The sequence below is a fragment of the Drosophila arizonae genome, chromosome 3 (genome assembly GCF_054131065.1).
Source record: "Drosophila arizonae isolate 15081-1271.41 chromosome 3, UAZ_ARI_1.0, whole genome shotgun sequence".
In the NCBI taxonomy this organism is placed as follows: Eukaryota; Metazoa; Arthropoda; class Insecta; order Diptera; family Drosophilidae; genus Drosophila; species Drosophila arizonae.
Genome location: NC_142923.1, coordinates 9899194 through 9920391, shown reverse-complemented (window position 1 = coordinate 9920391; position 21198 = coordinate 9899194). Strand labels below are relative to the sequence as shown.

General features: G+C 43.4%; 1 protein-coding gene across 1 annotated transcript; it reads right to left on the bottom strand.

The window, feature by feature from the left end:
• Positions 1-1478: 1478 nt before the first annotated feature.
• On the bottom strand, positions 1479-14099 carry Gsc (goosecoid homeobox). Its single transcript, XM_018001573.2, has 3 exons — positions 12991-14099; positions 11946-12322; positions 1479-2228 (listed from the first exon to the last, which is right to left on the bottom strand). Exons 1-3 carry the CDS (start codon positions 13727-13729, stop codon positions 1932-1934), a joined length of 1413 nt encoding a protein of 470 aa, XP_017857062.1. The 5' UTR covers positions 13730-14099; the 3' UTR covers positions 1479-1931.
• Positions 14100-21198: the final 7099 nt, after the last annotated feature.

Below are 21198 nucleotides of genomic sequence, written 5' to 3'. Positions count from 1 at the left end.
TAGACTGCAAATATTTGTAAATTTTTACACGAACTATTAACAAGGCTCACACAAACTGAGGGACGACAACTGAGGGTAGCCTGAAATACGAGACTCGAGATGTCATTGACAGGAACGTATCCAAATAATAGAAGCAGAAAGCAGAAAAACAAGGACCTATGCAAATAGTCTGCGTTGGTGAGGGACAGAGCATACAAAATGGCGACGGCAACGAAATCAAAGATGGTTGGTGCAAGGGGCGGGCGGGGGGCGGGGGGCTGGCGAGGTGATGCGTAGAGAATAAATTTGAATTTTGGTCACCTGACATGAGCTCTAGCACTGGTCAAAGGAAAATAACAAGACAAAGATGTAAAAAAAAAAACAAAAAAAAAAAAAAAAAAAAATACAAAACAAAGGACAATACACATGACATAACTGGTCAAGATGGCAGCTCCAAAGGCGAATGGCATGACAACAACAAGAACAACAACAACAGCACAGCAGCAGCAACAGTAGTAATAGCAACAACAGATAACGGTACGAACGATGGCACGACAAAGTCATTGTTCAAATGTCCATTCAACTGTAAATTGCAAAATACAAAACAAGTAGCTGAAGCGAGGCAGTTGAAGTAGAGCAGACAGGAAAGTAGCTTGACAAGTGCCGTTACTAAATTGTTAGGCAACGCGTCTATGCGCCAGACAGAGATGGCTGCTCAGCAAAAGTATGCTTGTGCGTGTGCGTGTGTGTGTGCGCGTGTATTGGTAAATTGCAAAAATGCAAATGAAATCAGACAAAAGTTGAAACAAGCTAAAAAAAAAAAAGAAGAAGCAGCAGCAGCCTGATAGAGATGACAAATACACTTGCAGCTAAACAATAGCTGAATAGCAATAGCTAAATAATTTTTTAATGCATTAAGCTTTCGCTTACACTTATGATTAAGTAGAGCTTTGGGATTGCTTGAATATAATAATTATTTAGTATGGGCTAAAAAACCCTTATAGTCTTCATTGAGCGCAAACATAAAATGAAATATTGGGTTCTTCATTAAGTATTGCTTCTAAAAATGTGCTACCCTTATATTCTTATCAATATAAATCACTTTAAGCTTACAACTTCCCGCTTGTTTTTCTCAGTGTAACTGATATGTGTAGCCCTTGTAAATACATATGCAGCATACATCTGCATGGCTTGCCCTGTGTGTGTGTTGCCATATCTATGCCTTTAGCTAAGCATATCGACATAGCTATCCATGCTCCATTGCCATCTATTTTTACCTCCTTTTCCGGTTCTTGGTATGCAAATTGGTTTTGGCTCTTGTTATGAAAAGGATTCCCCTGAAGTGCTCCCATTTGCTAGTGACCAAGTAGTTGACCTTTTCGACCTGAAATTTGTATCTTGGCCAAAAGTTTTGGGATGTCCCGAGCTAGGTGTGAACCAACACGATGCGGGTCTTCCCGTGCTGCCGATAAACTTTCGGAGCGTAATAAAAAAATCAGTTTCTTATTTTTTTTTTGCTTAATTTCTTTTGGTTTGATTTTTTATTATTTAAATTTTTGTTTGTGTTTGTGTTTTAATAAGTTAAATTTAACATTACATTTATTTAGACTGTTAGTTGCTTATCGCTATCGGTTATCGATAAGTTTACACTTACAATTTAATATGCGCTTTAGTTTTGGACAAGGGGAACACAAGACAACTAGATAAAAAATCACATTCACGCACACACTCACACTCACTGGCATACTCACATTCACACATACATTTAGTAACTGTACATTTGGCTAATTCTCTTACAGCATACACTTCAACAACTTAAAATAATAACAGATTTTCTTCTTCTCTCATGCTTTTTGTTGTCGCTTCTTATTTATATACAAAACAAAATTAGTTTGAAGCGCAGCTGCAAATATATTTACAGTTATTATATTTAGCTTATCTTAGAGCCTAGCTTAGGCCACCTCCAGATCGGAGGATTCGTCCGCATCACTGTAATGATTCGGATCGCTTTTGATGTGCACCAATTGCGATGCGTAGTCGCATTTGAGGCCGGCGTTGCCACCTGTCGTTGAGCTCGTGTGGCCAGAACTATTGCTGCTGTTGTTGTTGCCGCCGTTGTTGTTGGTGTTGTTGCTACCGTTGTTGTTGCTGGTGGTGCTGCCACATTGCTCCTCCTGTAGCTTACGCAGTCGCTCCTGCTCCTCGCGTTTCTGCTTACGCCACTTGGCCCGACGATTCTTGAACCAGACCTGAAGAAAGAGACAGAGATAGAGAGTGAGTGAGTGAGTGCGAGGAGGCAAAATCTTGGCTTAGTCTAGGCAACCTTTGATATGGCTTCAAAAACACTTTCATCCGTTTTTCAAATTATATTTTCCATTATGCTCGACCCGCTCAACTGTAAATATTTTAATGTTTTTTTTCTGTTTCCCCGCATTTTCTATGGCTGCTCCTTTGATTTTCTGGTTTATCTGCGCCCAGTCAGTTGCCTGACAACGCCCCCGCCCCTCGCCACTTTTCCTGCCTCTCGTATTCCGCCTAATTAGTTAGCTTATTGTAACTGTAATTAATGTGTGGGGGCAGATGTATATATGTATATAAATGTGTAAATGTATGTGTGTATAAAAAATGCGGCTCGTTTTCCGCTCGCCGTATTGTATATTTGGGCACTTTTTAATTAGGCTCAGACCACACCCACTCGCCGAGGTCGCCCCGGCCAACCCTTGGCTACTTAGTTAATTAAAACAAAAGCTACAGTCAACTGACTTAGGGGTTAATTTGCTACGGTTAACAGGGCTCCGCGAGTGTGGGTGGGGCAGAGCCACTCAACACCACACACTTTCTCTCTCCCTATCTCTCTCTCTCTCTCACACACACACTTTCGTTGAGCTTCTGCTACGCGTATCTCTTGTCATTTTGCTCCTGTCGTTGTTGTTGCTGTTGTTGTCTCATTGGTAACGGGGTGGAGCCAAATAAACTCAGCTCTGGCTCTCGCCCAATCCCATTGCCAAATGCCAATTGCAGTTGTTATTTTGCAACCCTCGAAATGCTTTTTATTATTGTTTGTTAAATAAATACTCGAATTGTTGCTGCTGTTACTGTTGCTGTTGCTGTTGCTGTTGCTCCTGTTTGCAATTGCAGTTGTTGTTTTGAGACAACAAACCAAAAAAGTTTAATTAGAAAAATTAGAGCTTTCATTTTATTTCATTTCAATTTTTCCTCAAATTTCGCTTTGCAAAGTTTGGCGAGTGCCACGCCCACTGCGCTGCCCGAAACGGTACAATATTTATGCAGCAAATCGACTAAATTCTGTTGAAATAACAGTGAGATAACAGCAGCTGCTCTGGGCTGCGCCAATGACAGCCAACTGCAGTGCAGTGTTGGAAAATGCGCTAAACTCATAAGCAGAGTAGCGGGACCCGAGCAGAGCAGCGTGCCCCAGCATGAAAATAGAGCACAGATCTGCTTGAGCTCATTTAAGTTTACATAAAATTTGTGTAAATTTGTGCAGCTGTTGTTGGCTGTGCGAGCGAGTGAGTGGATTGGGGGAAGTGGAGGCTGTCGAGCGAGGGGAGGGGGCTGTTGGCTTATTTGCTTAGGATGGCAGCAAAATGGCGGCGCCCTGGCAACCTTTGAACTGAGCTCAGCTCGGCAACGCAGCCAATTTACGTTTGAAAAGTGTGCGTGTGCCTGTGTCTCGGTGTGTGTGTGTGTGTGTGTGTGCGGCAGTTAGGCAGTGGGCATGGTCACGCCTCGTTGCAGCTGTCAGAATGCATTTGTGACAAAATTTAATAACGCAATCTAATGAATTTTTGAATTCAATTTTACAAATGGCCTGCGGGAAAGCAGCTGTGTGTGTGTGTATGTATGTGTGTGTGTGAGTGTTTGTTTTGCTCTATTTATTTTCATAATTTTATAATTTTATGAGCTTAAGTTATTAAAACCACTCACACACGCACACACACACACACATACAGAGAAATAATCTGCAGCGATTTCAATGCATTTTTCAAAGCTTCAAAAAAACATAAAACAATAAAAGGACTTAGATTGAACAGCTAGTTAATACCCTGTATGTACGATTGAGGTTTGGGAATGCCTTTTAGATATACTTCAAGCTTTGACAGCAGATGAGCGCACTTGAAGCAGGCTTTACTGTAAGGAACTTAGTCTAATCTAATCTAATCTAATCTTAATTTCTTTGCTTATTGAGAGATCGAGAGAAAAGCAATAGCTATCTCTCCTTGCATATACACTTCGGCCACAGGGTATCTGGCCATGAATTTAGCTAGCCGCTTAACTATGTCAACATGCCAGCCGAATCGAATTGCCTATGCTGCAAATTTAATGCGAATAATCTAAAAATCAGTTTGCAAAAAAATATTGCACAAAAAACTCTTTTTTTTTTTAATATATGGCGTGCGCTTGTGGCTGATTAAAATTGCATATTTTAATTAACTCGTAGCCAGGCGGTCGGCGATACGCATCGAACTCTAATCCGACGGGCAGCGGTTGCCCGGGCAAAAAACCTAATCCCGTAATTTCTACGGCCAACAACGTTCGGGCTATGCACATATGTATATATACATTTATATATATAGCTGTGGGTGATTGTGTGGGTATATGTGTGTGCGAGCATTGTCCCTAACCTGAGGCAGTTGCCACCCCGTTTAAAATCTGACTAACGCACAACATTTGCAATGGCCGCGGGCGCCTTTTTTGCAGCCAACAAAAAGTTGCCAAAAATCGCAGTGAAAATTTTGAGAAATTAAATAAACACAAGTGAAAACAAAAAAGTACATGTGTGACGGTGCGGTGTGTGGTGCGCGCTGTGGAGTAGTCTGTGGTGCTGGCCTATGTGTATCAATGAAAGTGGTTCGCATGCAAATCGAGCGGCGACGGCAGCTTCAGTTGCGGCGGCTGCTTCGCAAAAAATGGCTTGCAAACACAACAAAATGGCCGCCGCTGGAAGCGACAACTTGGCATGCATGGGCAGCACTGCGATCGGGGCAGGAAGTAGGCAAGAGGCAAGAGGCAAGGCAGCAAGGCAGCAGGCAGAAGGCAGCGGCAGCGTCTGGCAAATATTGCCACAGATTTTTCAGGCAAAAGCGCATAAATCGCTGATACGTCGAAATCCGTGCGAGTCAAGTGAGCATTGCAGGCCAGGGCAAGGAGGCGTCGGCGTGACGCAATGGCAGCGTGCATGAAATCCATTGAACAAACAGACCGACGGCAGTTGATTTTTAATTAACTACAAAAGCGCTTTATGGCCGCCCCCACCGCCACCGCTCGGCCAGACACAGCTTGTGGAGGCGGCGGTAGTGGTAGTGGAGGCGTGGCAGACAAAACGTGGCGTTTTCTGTTATTGTTTGATTTTTGGCAACGTAAAATGTGCTGACCAGCGTCATGCCCATGCAGGATTACCAAAATGCAGCACAGCGTAAAATGTTGCCACATAACTGTATAAACACACACACACACATGCACAGAGAGATGCATGTGGGTTTGTGTGTGTGCGCTACGCAGTCATATTGTCGCTGTGCTATGATAACTTTGCGCTTCGTTAATCGCCGCAGCTGTGCGCCTAATTTTCATGTTTTTGCAGCCTCGCAAAACGTAGCCAAAAACCAAACAAAACTCTGCCAAAAGTCAAGTTGAAAAATTGTCCCTGCACTTGATTGGCACACGTGCGTGACTGTGTGTATCGCTCGCTCTCTCTCTCCCACTCTCTTACTCACTCGCTCATTGCTACTGTGTATGTAGGTGGGGCCCGGGGCCAGGCAAAATGGCGGCTGCCATTGCACAGTGCAGAACGAGCTGGTTGCTCTAATTAGTGAAAATTGGCAACGCAAGTCGGTTGGAAAGTTCGTCACCAACACTGGCAAGCGCTATTTGCTGCTGTTGTTATTGTTGTTGTTGTTGTTGTTGTTCATGTTGCTGTTTCCGTGTTGTTGGATTAAAAATCGCGCAGCCGTGAAAATTGCTCGTTACGGCTACAGCTGCGTACGCTTCGGTTTTATAACGCAACAAGGCTGCTGACGACAGAGGCAAAAACTAAACCTTTAACTGGTTACGTGCTTGCAGAGTTCGCTAATTAAAGACGTAAGACTCTTATCAGAATTTCTCAATTGCAACAAATTGTCCTTGACTTATAAATATACTACTACAGTGGAACCATTGCTTAACAATTCATTCATCCAACAAGTGAAAAGTGAATAAAATATCGATAGTAATCGAGTTATGCAATTCTATTTGACAAACGCAAAGCAGAAATGTTAGCGAAAATTACAAAAACTAAGTAAATGCGGGGCTGCTCTGACGCATGCATTTCTATTTATAGACGATCACAGTTAGAATTGCAAATGTATGTATTTGTGTACGCATGAATGTTGAGTAATTGAGCTGGCAAGCATAAGCAGTGCAACGCATGTAAAATATAATTTTTGTCTCTCTCACACTCTCTAATTTCTGCTTCGATCAACAGGCAAATGGCAAGGACAAAATGGTCGCACCATTTGCGGTAATTTGAAGAGTCGCCAGCGCGTGCGACAGAGACGTCATGATATTCTTATTGCATGGGTGAGTTAAGCACTTCTTTACGTTTGAGTGATAAGGTGCGCTGCAATTATGTCAGATCATAGCTTATGCTTCGTTAAGTATAAAAAAATGCCTTAAAATAATGTAAATTTTTACGAAAAAAAACGTTGATAAAGAAAACATTTTAACTGTGATTAATCGCTGGCCGCAAACCCCGCTGGCTGTGTGTATGTGTGTGTGTGTATGTGGGGCTGACCTTTTAAAAGCTTAGCGACGTGCACCTGTCCAACTCATCCCTGCCAACGCCCTCCCGCTACTTTCTGCACCCAGCTAAGCTCAGGCTTAGCGCTTTTTGTGTAAATTTATGCAGCTTCGAGGCCAATTTTCGCTCCACACAATATTTGTCTATGGTTACACGCTTCGACAGCCAAAACTGTAAAGCAAACAGGAAGCAAATGTACAGAAATCTCTCCCCTGCCAACCACTCATCAACCCAACCTCAGCTCCCTCTCTCGCTCTCCACCTTTGTGTGTGCCTGGGGCCACAAACGCACTTTGCGCCGCAAAAGTCCCGCGAGAATTGAGAGGCAGCAGCAAGAGCGACCCTTAAACGTTGTCGACGCGCACACACTCACACACGCACATAGAGCGTAAGGCGTAAAATTGCGAAAGCGAAATTGCTCTCAAGTGTTTGAATAATGGAAATTATGAAAAATATAACAACAAAAAATAACAGCAGCATCGGCGGGGGGCACTGAAGTGGTCCGTGTGAGTTTTTGCGGCCAGTGCAACAATGTGGCAACGCTGCGTGGTGGGTTGGTGGGTGCTGCGTTCAGTGGTTTGCTGTTTGCCCGCAGGCCACTTTATTGTTGTTGTCTGATTTTATTATTTTATTTTTATTTTTTTTTTATTTTTGGAAATTAACGAAAATCTGCTGATTCCAGCTCATTGCCATTTTAATTTCATTTGATTCAAACACTAAACAAACAAAGAGAAGAGACTGAGGAGCACGGCAGCACTGAGAGAAATAGCTACTGGGTACTAAGAGCTACTGGGTACAACAGCTTGTATGAATCATATCCATTATTTCAGCACTAATTTAGATTATTTCTAAAATCGTTTCACTGCTCACTTTAAGAATCTTTGATCTCAGCTCCACTTGAGCTGATACCCAAATATGCCTGATTTATTTCTCCAAGTGTACTTCAAGTGTTTTGTGGGTGGGCGTTCTGTTAATGTGTTTATTATTGCTACTGAGAGTTGCAATAATAATAACGATGATGTTGATGATGATGATGATTAGAATAACACTAATAGCAGGAGCAAGAGCAATTGCCTAATTGCTGCACCGCAGGTGGCCCAGATCCCGAGCCACTTGATTGTGCAACCCACACATCAAAGCGGCAACAAAAAGGGGCAAGGACTCACAGTGTCTCTCTCCCTTTGAGGCCGGCGCGCAAATCCGAGCCACTGCGATCACACAATGGCCCAATGAGTGAGCACATTCTATGTTGACCCTTTTCTCTTCTTCTGTTCGAGAAACCCAAAAGCCAACAAAAATATTTAAAGAGCCGAATAGAGAGAGGGAGAGAGGCAAAGGGTGGAAGAGAGTGAGATAGTGAGATGCTTACTAATTTCTTGGCGACGACAAAGATAAATATTTGCGCTGCGCTTGAAGAGTTTATTGACTTGGCTACGACTACGACTACGACTCGGCCTCTTATGGCCATAATGAAGATCAGCAATATGATAATAATGCTTGCTGCTGATGGTGCTACTGCTGTTTGGGAATCTGGAATCGGGAATCCGAAAATGAAATCACCTCAATCACTTGAGCTGCGGGATTAGGCGTATTTGACTTGCACGCACCAACGAGAACAAAAAAACAAAGAGCATCTCAGCCAGACTGAGATTGAGGCCCCGGGCTGAGCGGCTGTGTGGTCAACTCTCTCGCGCCCAGCTACTGTTTTACCCAGCGCAGAGAGCCAGCGAGGAGCGGCGACAGCATGCTTGCCCACTCGACTGTCTAAATAAAAATAATAATTGTAAATGATGAAGTCAAAATAAGCAGATCATTTAAATGGCGATGGGAACCCAATTGCGCATACAATTTGTCATTTTTCCTGTGCTTATCATATATACACACATATAAATGTATGTATGTGTATGTATACCCTGTAATTATTGCTATAACTTCTCGATTGCAATGACAGCATTTATGAACTCTGTCTAGATTAACTTAAAGCGGGATATGTAGAGACTTAGTATAGAATATGTTAAGATATTATATACATATATACATATACATATATATATATATACTGTATTTCATAATTCTGTATATATTCAATTAATTTACTGTCTTTTTCACTGATTTACTAGATCATAAGTGATAGCTAGAGTATATTATACTTATATAGGTATTTCTGCAGAAACGTCTACTTTTTTATACCCTCCCTTTGGTTTTTTTGTTTTTTAATTAAATAAAAAATGCTACTAAAAAGTTAAACGATTGCAAAAAAACTTGTTTATTTTTAAGCATAGTGAATTTTCAAGATGATTACAAAAATACTCTGAAATATTTTCTGAAGAAATGTCCCCATATATTAAGTTCACTAAATACCAAATACATTTTAGTCAGTCTCATACTCAACCTAATATATACATAGTTTCTCTCTCTTTCACGCTCCAGCATATTTTATAAAATTAGTCTTTGTCTTTATATTTTGTTACACTAGTATATCCTATAACGTGTTATACATAGTATAATATTAAAATGCATATTTGTATATCATAGTACTGCAAAAACACATAATACTAATTTAATTAATATATGCTGCATTTCTACAGGGTATCTGTAAAGCGCATACTTTCGCCTGCTCGTTCGCTAACTTGTTTGGTGATTGCTGCTGCTGTTGTTGTTGTTGCTGCTGCTGCTGTTGATGCTGTTGTCTTAGGCAAGATTTTTAATAATTATTGCCACTTATGGCATTGCCATAGAGCCAAACAGAGAGTCAGCCGAGAGCCAGCAGAGCGGGAGGCGTTTGAATGGATGCGGAATCTGAAGCGGACGCGGACGCGGACATGGGCGTAGGGGTCTTTAAGTGGTTGGCTCTCTCGGGACACTTGGCATGCAAATATGCTAAACAGTAGCCGAGTGGCTGCCCCTGGCAGCTGTTTGTCTAGAGCAGCGGGGCGGCAGCGAGGCGGCAGCGGTGCCTCAACTGGAAGACGCCGCTCAAGTTGATTATGCTGCTTAAGTCAATGGCGAGCGATGACGGTGCACAAGATTTTGGATTTGGCTGCTTTGGCATAATTGTTAGTGTTGTTGTTGTTGTTGTTGTTGCTGTTGTCTCTGTCAGAGACAAGTTTCAAGTCGCTTTCTTGTATGTTAATTAAGCCAGCTAGTCGTCGCTCAGCCTGCCCCCCTTCTATGACCAGCAACTTTTTGGGGGCTTAGAGCTGCTTGCCCAATTTCAATTAAGCTGTTTGTGAAATATCCCAAGCCAGACAACAACAGAAAAGAAATATCAAATCTAATCAAATTCCCAAGCCCAGAATCAGTTACAGAACCCCCAGCCAGTGCATATCCTAATCCGCTTAGAATGCGACGGCTTTTGAGTTTGTCGCCTAGGCGAAGGCGTCAATTGCGCCTGCGGGCTAATGTCACAGCAGCAGCAGCAGCAGCAGCAGCAGCAGCAACAACAACAACAAGAGCAGCAGCTTGTTACGCAATTTAATGCTAAATAACTGTTGGTTATCTTAAGCCGAACGGCAAACACGAACTACAAGCATAAACACAACCCCTTGGCACACACACACACACACACACACACCTTTCGAGTGAGTCTGGGCACACGCAAATGTCAACAAATGTCGCACTTGGCGTGCTTCCACTATGCAGTGGGTGGGGCGGGTGGTTGGGGTGGGTTAGATTCAACATTGACCGGCAGCATATTGTCAAAGCGACGCTAATCCTTATCAAGGACGCCTAGTCAGCAAGCGCGATAACCCACCTTCAATCAGCAGCTCGCTAATCACTCAACAAGAACAACAACAGGAAGAGGAGAAGGAGGAGGAGGAGGAGGCGTCGCTATCAGCGCCATCAATAAATTGCTTAGAAATTAAATTGTCAACTTTTGTCGTCGCACTCAACCGAAAATTAGTTGTTTATTCGCCCCGCAACACTAATGGACTTTGAATGGCTTGCACCACCAGCCGCACATGGCAAGCCGCACCACTCGCTGAGATTTGTTGCTGATTTGCCTAATGTGAACTCTCTGGCCAGGGAGGGTTGTAAGCGCCGCCCGGGGTAGGCTTTGGCCGGCCCCGGCGCGAGAGGAGGAGGCAGAGCTCGCCGGGCTGCTCTCTGCTCTGTTTACATTGGCAATGATACGGCCTAACCTCAATGCTGAGGGCCAGCCTGTGGCCCATTACTCAAATTAAGTGAATCAGGACATTGTTTTGCTGTTTGTCTGCCGGCGCTGGCAGCGAAGCCAGACAAATGCTAAACGCTGACAACTAAATAAACAGCAAGAAGTTCACATCGAGCGAGATTGCACTGCAGATGGATGTGGATGTGAATGTGGATGTGGATGTGAATGTCGATGCTGAACAAAGAGCAGCAAGGGCAGGACGAAAGGGGGCGGGTGGCGGCACTCAATTGGTTTCGCGCGCAGCATTAAAACGAGCGTGAAATTAAGGACTTCCACTCATTGGAGATCGGATTCACGCTTTAACCACTTTGTAATTGAATTGGATGCTTGAAGGTGGCTATCTAATGGCGGGACTTGAGGCTTGCTTTAGAGAGTTTTTGAACGAAATATGTTGCATTTCTATTTGGTTTTAGAATGTGTTAAAATATTTCAACTAATTGATTGGCCAATCGGTTAATTCAATCAGTTTCAAATGGATTTTCGCCTATTTTATAAGAACTCAGCTGATACTACACTTTAATTATTGAATATATGATCATATCCTTTCATGCCTGTTGTCATGAAGAGATATTGGAAATTTTGTTTAACTCTCTTCAACGCTCATCTTGTTAAGCTTTTAGATCTGTCCGATAGATATTGAAGTCTAGTATTTAAAACACTTCGGATTCTTTAGTACACTTATGTCTTTAGTCCTCTGTACTAAGCTAGTACCTAAAAGATATTTCTTCAGGCTTTAACAGTTATAACTACTTAATTACTACTCTCATAGTAAACCCCTATGTCAAATGAATCGCAATACTCGAACCAAATAAATACCTATCCGCAGATCATGCTTATCAGCTCTATAATTCCTTTGTAGATAGCAATACTTGGTCTAAATAAATACATATTCACAGATAACGCTTTTTAGCTCTACAATTCCTTCCCCATGTACCCAAACAACGCCTGTGGAAGAATCCCTTTAACCCAGCATAAATTCACTTAGACATCGACTTACCTCCACGCGCTCCTCCTTGAGATCAACTTTGAGGGCGAGCTGCTCGCGCAGCACAACATCTGGATAGTGCGTTTTGTCAAACGTGGCCTCCAGTTGCTCCAGCTGCTCCTCGGTGAAGATAGTGCGATGGCGACGCTTGCGCTTCGGCGGCGGCCCATGGCCCAAATGGCCCAGGCCCAGGTGGTGCTGGGCATGGTGGGCCAAATGCGGATGCGGATGGGCGTGCGGATGATGCGGATGATGGCCGTGGGCGGAGAGGCCAGCGGCCGCAGCAGCCGCGGCGCCATGCCCACTGACGTGCGCCTGCATCTGGGCGGCGGCGACGTGAGCAACGGCCGCGGCATGCATATAATTGGGATAAAAGTTGGGATAGGCCACTGCGAAGGCAAAAGAAACGCTGATGAAATTCATGTGGAAAACAATCGAGAGCGGAACGAGAAATTCTTTAAAATGCGCATAACAAAGCTGAACAAGCAACGGCGGTTGTCATGTGGCGCGCTTCCGCTTGCAATGAAGCGCCCATTGGGGCGGGTCGGCTTGGGGCAGGGGAAAAAAACGGGAAGAAACTTTGACGTTTTAATTCATTCATGCCTAGGCGACGAGGGCCTTTGAATTTGAATGTGGCGCATGTGGAAGCCAGGACGAGCGTTTGCATAAAATTGCGTGAGGGAATCCCACGCTCGAATCAACATAAGACCCCAGCCAATGGACTGATAGCAAACCGCCCGGCGACACACAACCCCCTGCAGTGGGAAGTGCTGGCAGGGCTTACAATGCAAATCCTCTCACCGCAGAAATGGAACGGAATTCGAAATCATCTTTCACGGATCAATGCCTAATTATGAATAATGCCATTCAGGCAAAAAGAAAAAAAAAAAACATGTGGAAATGTGGTTCAATAAATTTTGGAATCCGTTCAACGATCCAAAACAGATAACCTTAAGGTGTTTGCCAGCTCAACAGAAGCCGGAGAAGTTGTGCCAGCGGGCCGAGGGCGTCAATGAACCCAGCCCATTCGGAGTTGGGCTCGGTCGTCTCTACTCACCTAGGAAATCCGATGGGGAGGCTGCGAAGCCACTCGCTGCTGCCGCCGCCAGATGACCGAGATGCAGGCCAGGATGCTGCAGCATGGCAGGAACCCGCTGCGGTCGGATCGGGCTGGCTGCGGCGCTGGAGCTCGAGTTGGAGTTGGGCGAGGCTGGCGACTCGGTGCTGCGTTTGACCAGACCCAGGCCCAGGCTGCCATTGATGCTGATGTTGTTGTGATTTATGTTATTGTTGTTGTTGTTGTTGCTGCTGCAGTTATTGTTGCTGTTGCCGTTGTTGATGTTGTTGCTGTTGCTGGCAGCAGCAGCTGCCGCTGCATTGCGTGAGCCCAGAATGCTGTCTATGGTGAAGAGCGAGGCGGCAGCAGCGGATGCTGCAGTGGGTCCACTTACGCGCGGACGCTCCTCATCCAAAATGGTGGCGCCCGACTGGGAGCCATCGTCGGAAGACGGCGTCTGCGATTGTGGCTGCTGTTGTTGTTGATGATGCTGCTGCTGCTGTTGTTGCTGTTGCAGCACCGATTGCAGCCGCTGGCCCAGATAGCCGCATTGCTGGGAGTTGAGCAGCATGGCGGTGGTCAGGTGGTAGGCGGCATTGCTGGCATTGGCGGGCGAGCGCGAGCGCTGCATTTGCCGTGGCGGCTGCTGTTGCTGCAGCTGTTGTTGGTGGTGCTCGCCCAGATCGGTGGCGCAACGCTTAAGCACGTAGGCCGCCGGCGGTGAATTTGTTTCGACCATGTGACCGAGTGTGCTGGGCGGCGGCGTTGGGGGCGGTGAGCCCGGCGAGGGACTGGGCGTGCTAACAACGGTTATCTTGAACTTGGCCTTGGCCGAACTGCTGTCGCTGCTGGCGCCTCCCGCTAGCTGCGACGGCGTGGTCCACAGTGATGACAGAATTTTGGCGGATTTTGTATAGTGACTTATATAAGAAATAATTGTTAACTTTGCTATTGGTAATTGTCACGCTAGTTGTAATTCACACACACACACGCACACACATGCAAGCACGCACAAGCACTTGAAACACACACGCGACGTGTCTTGGCTTGTGACTGAAGAGATTTTGCGTGCTACTGAAACTGAACCCTTCTTGTTCGCTCGAGCTACGAAACTGTTTTGAATGCCACGTTCAGCGGCGGCAGCAGCAGCAGCAGAAGTAGCAGAAGCAGCGACGACGCGCACGACAAGTTGTCAATCTCTCTAGCATACATACTCATGCACTCCCTCTCTCTAGCATTCATACACACACACACCCATACACAAGGCAGACATGTTCGTGCTGCGACCAATCAAAAAGCAGCTAAGCCTAGCTGAGTCCACGCCTTTGCGCTCGCTCTTGCTGCCATACAGAAAGCATAAAGACAGAGAGAGAGAGACAGACAGAGAGAATGGGCGCGAGAGCAAGTTTCTGCTGAGAGCGCGTACTATACGTTTAATATGGTTGTTGTTGTTGCTTTTGCTTTTGCTCTTGCTCTGTTTTGGTGGTGGTGGCTGATATGGTGGACGCCCTCTGGCTGCCGCTGTGCGTTGCGTGAGTGCGACATCTACTTCATCCGCATTTACCGTTACCCGTTAGCTGGCCGCAAAGATGGCGCGCTCAAAAGATAATGCTGAGCTGTCTCTCTGCATAAAGCTTCCGTCTGCTATGCTACTGCTGCTGCTGCTGCTATTGCGACGTGGGCGTGCTACTCTCTCTCGCTGCTGCTGTTGCTGCTGCTACAGTCGCTGCTGCTGCGTTTTTTTGCTGTCTTTCTTTTCCCTTCTGACAGTTATTTATACAGATAAAGTCATCACTGACAGCCCCCGCGGCTCGTGTCAGCGTGCGAGCAAGCGAGTGCGCTATATATAGGCTAAGCAGCTCGCACTCACACTTCCAAATATTGCTGTAATGTGGAAAATTATGTGCTGGAGTTCGCGCTGTCGAGATTGTGCTTGCGCGGGGGGTTGCGCGGCCGTTGTCGACTGCGCTGCGCGGCGCCGTATCTTAAGAAGATAATGACTAAATTAATGCTTTTATGTTTTTGGCAACACATAAACATCATTATGCGCTCAATCCTCGCTTGGGCGCACGCTCCTCCAGCGTTGGGCGGGCGAGTGATGGGCATGGGCGGCAGCTGCGGCTGCGTCTGCTTATGTATTGGCCAGTTGAATGTGTCGGCTTGTATATAGACTGTGTGTGTAAGCGTGCGTGTGTGTGTGTGGGGAAATCTCTGAAGTCAGCGCCATTTACTGATTAACTGGATGGAGCAAGAGCGGCATTGTGTTATGTTAGATCGGGTAACGGGACATTGTTAACTGTACTTATGCACATGTATGCATGCATGTGTTTGAGTGAGTGTGTGTGTATTCGTGTATGTGTTTATTTGTGCATATGAAAATATTTTAATCTAAAGTTTCCACATCAAACATGCCCAAATGCAAATCCCAAATGTCCTCCGGGCCACCAAGCCAAATGCAGCAAAAGCACAAACTAAGCATTGTCTAATGATAAATGCACTGGCAGAGCCAAACCTAAACTGGACGCCCCAAAACCATATGCTATGCTACAACACGAGTGGAGTCGGGTGGAGTCGGGCGGAGTCGAGTTGGTGGCAAGTGGCTTATGTGCATGCAGCTCGTATGTAACCAACTGATTATGTGGCCACCGCCCGCGCTCTGTACAAGGATGAAAGGATCTGGGCGAAATGGGCGACAAAGGCGACATGTACGACCTGTGCTGCTGCTGCCGTTGCCGTTGCTGCTGTTTCTGTTGCTGTAGCTCTGCTGCGCTCGAATGTTGCCAATGCTTTTAGAAATTATTGAATAATTAAGCATGCCAGCAGCGATTGCTCCAACTCCAGTCTCCACACTTCTTGCTGCCAGCCAGCCATTGGAGCGTTAATAGTCAGCATCAGCCGGAATATGTGTATGTGTGTGCATGTGTGTGGGTGTGTGGTAGTCGTAGTGGACCTTGCTCGTCTGTCTACTATTTGTTTTTGCTCTGAACTTCTTACATGAACCAAAACCAGCAACTCCCGACGGGAATTGGCGACATACACACACACGCACACACATACTACCACTCACAAACATGTGCATACAAGTGGAGTGCGCCTCGATAAGCTCAAAAGTTGGGCTGAAGCAGCAGGATCCAATTCTGCAACTTTAGTAGCATTTGGATTTTTATTGTTATGCTCTTACAGAGGGCATTCCGAAAATGTTTAGTTAGTCTGAAATATATTGATGGATAGATATGCAGGTAGTTGTCTTTAGTCTTTAGCTTTATGAAGTTGATGATCATTGATGAAATTAGTTATGAATGCTTATCATTTTTATATTAGAATGTTAGTATTAGAATGATTTGCATATAATGAAAGTACGAAAAATAATTGAGATATATTTGAAAAATATCTATGTGTATCGGAAAATATTGATAAAAACTAAAAAGTATCAAATAAATAGGATATACAAATATGTATCTTACAAATTTGTAAAACGATAATATGAATTTAATTTAGGTATCAAATATATTTAAGAAAATTATTGATATATAAATTGGTTGCCTTGTTCTTGAACATTAAAAATCTTTGATATTGAGCTGATTGGTAATGTGAATGAAAAATTGATAATATTTATTATTCTATTTATGGTACATTTTTGCTGTAGGCGGAAGTTATATATAGACATTCCGATTATGAAACATATTCTTTTGGGTTCCATAAGAGCAAGCATATATAATCTTCGACTTGATTCAATACATCTCTTCTCTTCAATTTTTTCGCTTGCTCACGTTGGCAATCGCACATATTTTTCGCACATATTTTTTCTTTCATTTCATTTCATTTTCTCTTTCTTTTTTTTTTTTCGCAATCTGAAACTTTGATTCAGTGTTTTGCTGTAGTCGGTTGCCGGCACTTTTTGTTTTAGTTCGTAGATTGAATTTTAAATAACAAATTAAATTAACTCGACTAAGTATTGTGCGAGTCTTTGGCAACGCTCTCAGCAGTCGAGCGAGTGACTGCTCGAGCGTCCACTGGAAAAAGTTCAATTGGCAAAGGACTGTGTAAACACAGTGGGAATAAAAGGTTTTTCTACTTTTGCTACTTCCTTTTGCTGTTGCTTTTGCTTTTGCTATTGCTATTGCCCGATGCTCGAGTCGTTTATCAAGGATTTTTATTTTTATTTCGATTTCGATTTTTCAATTCGATTTTGATTTCGCGCCGGCGGCAATTTGTTGCTCTTTGCTTGAGCGTCAGCGTTTGCCAAATTAGAAAAGTTTCAATTTTTTTTTTTAGCTCCGCTCAGTGATTGAGGAGTGATAAGGGGGTGAGCGGAAGGAGGCAGCGCGTGTGAGCTTTGGGTATTTGTCTAGTTAAAAATTTAAGCGAATTGCGAATGGAAGCCATGCCGAAGCCAACTGCTGCCTGGTGGCTGATGCCTTATGCCTTATGCCTTATGCCTGCTGCTGACATTGATATGTTAATGGAATCGTCGTCCAGGCATCTAATCCTCGCCTCTCAGCCACCCTGCTCGACGGTGGCTGACACCGGTTTCCCATTCGCTTTTTACTTGTCAATTAAATGTTTAATCCAAATATCGTTTTATGCGTCGCAGTTGCGCAGGCATCAAGGGATCAAGCCCCGGGATCAGTATCCGGATCAGTTTAATCTTGCGATATGCGTAAGCGTGCAAATTGCTATGATTACGCATGCGTCATGATCAAATGCGCCAGCAAGAGAGAGCGAGAGAGAGAGAGAGCGAGAAAGACAGCAAGCGAGAGCTAGAGCGAGAGGCAGCAATAACAATCGCGCATACAACAAAAGGTGCAATAAAACCTTGCATGCGGCCGTACATAAAATGGAAAACTGGAATTGCACAAAGCCCTAAATCAAACGGAGCGAGAGAGAGGGAGTGAGAGAGAGGGAGTGAGAGAGAGGGAGTGAGAGAGAGATAGAGTGAGGCAGGAAGGGAATGAGAGCGTGCGAGTGATAAATGTGGATGAATGAAGCGGGGCGTGAGGCGAACCCAGCAAAATGGCCGCCCGAGGTGGACGATCCTGCAGAGCAGAAGCAGCTGCTGCCCCTGAAACACAGACGAGTGCAAACAAGCAGCGCACACTTTGGTCTGTGCTCTGCGGGTTTCTGTTTAGCCATAAACAAATTGTAAATCGTGCATTGAGATGTTCGAGTGGATATTTATATTGACATATCCTAACCATATACAACATAGATATGTGGCAGCCCCGTGAGAGATCTCTCCTACATTTGCATTGGCTATAAATATGCTCAACACGGTCGATTGAGGCTTAGGCAGATGCATAGGAATAACAATAGATTTATGGGCATAGGCATTGGCATGAACTTGAGTTACACTAACTAAAAGGTTTGATTTTCTTAATACGTTACTATAGCTTATGATTAGGCTTAGCAATCTCTTGATATCTTTTTCATTTCGGAATCGTCTTAGTCAAATACACGAAATGTATTCTCATTCTTCCTGTTTAAAGATGTGCATATATCTTCATATTGAGGCATATCATTCAGATTGAAAGTCTATACAAATTCATAGAAACTATTGAGCTAACTTACAATATGTATACCTAACTATGTTTATTAACGTATATAATTTATGGTCTGAATCCATGAGCCGGTAAAGTCATATTATTAATATTATTCCCATAATTCGTATTATGAATTCATGAAATATTTATTCCTGTTTACTACAGGCGATATGAGTTTCTCATTTTTTCCAGAGTTCACGACATTTTTCTTTATTATTGATGCAGATCCATAAATTTATTTCGATTTGTCATCGTAAATTGATTCCTACACAAATTGGAAACTTAATTTTTGGTTAGGGTTTTTATAATGACCTCACAGATTTTTACATATTTTGGATTATCAATATCTCTCCCGTTCTCCAAAAATCATGACAAACAATTGAAGAGAAATTTTAAAGTTAAAGTAAGAATTAAATTGCAAGAATTTGCACATTTCATATCTTTAAGTTCAAAGCTTCTTCTTTGCTATTCATAATTTTCTATAAATATATAATACATTGAAATCTAAATTCAATTTCCTTTTAATTCTTATTAATAATTGTTAGCAATTGAGTTATGCGCAGAATTTGGAATATATTTTGGAAATTATAAATTCTGATCGAGCTTTTAATCTTTTGAAATGCGTTTGCCTCTGCCTATAGTAATTGTAGTAGTGGGAAGCACTTCTCTCTCCCTCTCTCTCTCCCCCTCTCTCTGGGGGTCTGTCATAATTTTTGTGTTGACTTGATGCGTAATTAAAAATTTAAATTATGTGCCTTGAGGATGTGCGCAAGGAAACAAAAGTGGGTGGCAAATATTTGCGAATGGAAATGGATGGTAAAAGCCAGTAAAACATATATTTGGCAACCCGCAAAGGCAACGGTAACGGTTAAAGCGAAGGCAAAGGATGTGAATAAATTATGCCTGGCAAAAGTGAAAAGCGACTCTAAATTACTTCAACTCAATTAATTAGCCAGAGCTAGTCCTGTGGACGGCAGGACAACGCGTGTGGGCCGAACTTTTGTTCGTCTGCTATTTGCCTTAACTCTTTTTCCACACAAATCGCACAATGGGGCTGAGGCGGCACTCATACCCGGGGCTGGGGGGGCATTGTGTATGGCCTGTATCGGGTGCTAGGCACCTTTTGTCAAAGGCAGCCAAAGCCAAATAGTAGTCTACTTTTTATGCCAGCAAGCGAGCAAACAAACATGCAAACAAACAAACAAACAGACAAACGAGAAAAGGCTTGCAAAAGATGCCAGAGAAAATAGAGCCCGAGCAGCAGCAGCAGCAGCGGGAGTAGCAGCAGTAACGGTTGTGGTAAAGGCAGCTTGGAGCGCCTCGCAAGACGGCGCAGCTCTCATCGCGCTGCATTTGTTTGTTTTCACAATTGTCGAGGCCTACGTTCTACTGCCAGCTCTTGCTCTCTTTTAGATATCTTGTTGTTTCTATACCCTGTATATATTGCAGAGCATTAGTAAAGGGGGCAAGGGGATGACATGCAGAGAGAGGTACGGGCGATTCTGATCAAGCGATTAGAGCAGAAGAAAAGGGGCTGCACCTATTCTAGTTGTGCCTCATGTATATTAAACATTAATATACTCGTTAGATCTGCGATTTGTGATATGGGATTAATAATATGATATATTCTGATATAATAAAACAAAGATAATAATCCTCTCACTTTATTTTGATACGAGATATGTATGATATATTTCAAATGATAATATAGTCCATATCAGTTCCAGTGCTTAATTCTTAAGCTAATCTTAATTATATGGGAATTTAAATCACTAATAAATTAATAAGTATCCTATATCACATGCAGATCAAGACTATCGTTTGATATAAGAACTTTAGGTTAGTTTTTATTCAACATATGTATCTCCGACAGACTCAATTCATTTAATAGTTTCTTTTCGTTGGTTCTAGAGGTGATCCGAGTAGAAGTTCTCAACGCTTCAAAATAAGAAAAGAAAGGAAAGAGCTGCGCTTTAAGAAATATATAAACAAATCTAAATCGATACCTGTTCATCTAACCATTTAACCCAGTTTTTGGCCAGAGTAGTCGCAGTAGTGACATAAGTATATGTATATACATATATGGTATACATACTTATGGATATACATATTATATAAGATCACAAAACGTTTTAGAGCCCTTTTTATGGGACTTGGAGCACCAATAAGTCAATGACTCAATGAGGTAGGTTTTCCTCTAGCATACGAAAAAACAAATCTGTTTTCTATAAACTCAACGGTACAGTAATCACACCAGTGAAATTACTTTTTCTCTTAGACAATTTAAATTATAAATCGATCAATGACTATCGGCAAGAGCGATAATTAACGATTGATACAGATCATAAATATCATTTTCATGGCTGCTTATTTGAGTAGAGGATATTTTGACAGTCGAATATGTTCGTTTAGAGAAAGTCTTACTCCCTACTTTTGCCTTTTCTTCTCACTCTCCCAGTACCACTCCCCTCTCTCTCCCTCGCTCTCTCTCTCATGCTTTGTGTTCTTTTGCTTGTTGTGTTCTGTTTTGTTGCCTCTATTTGCCGCGCCAGCCATAAAAAACAATGGCAAAACAATGGCAGCTACTGAGCCAAAGCAAAACCAGATCCTGTACCAGTTTTTCCATCAACTGCAATCAATTGCAGTTTATTTTCATTTGCTCTCTCTG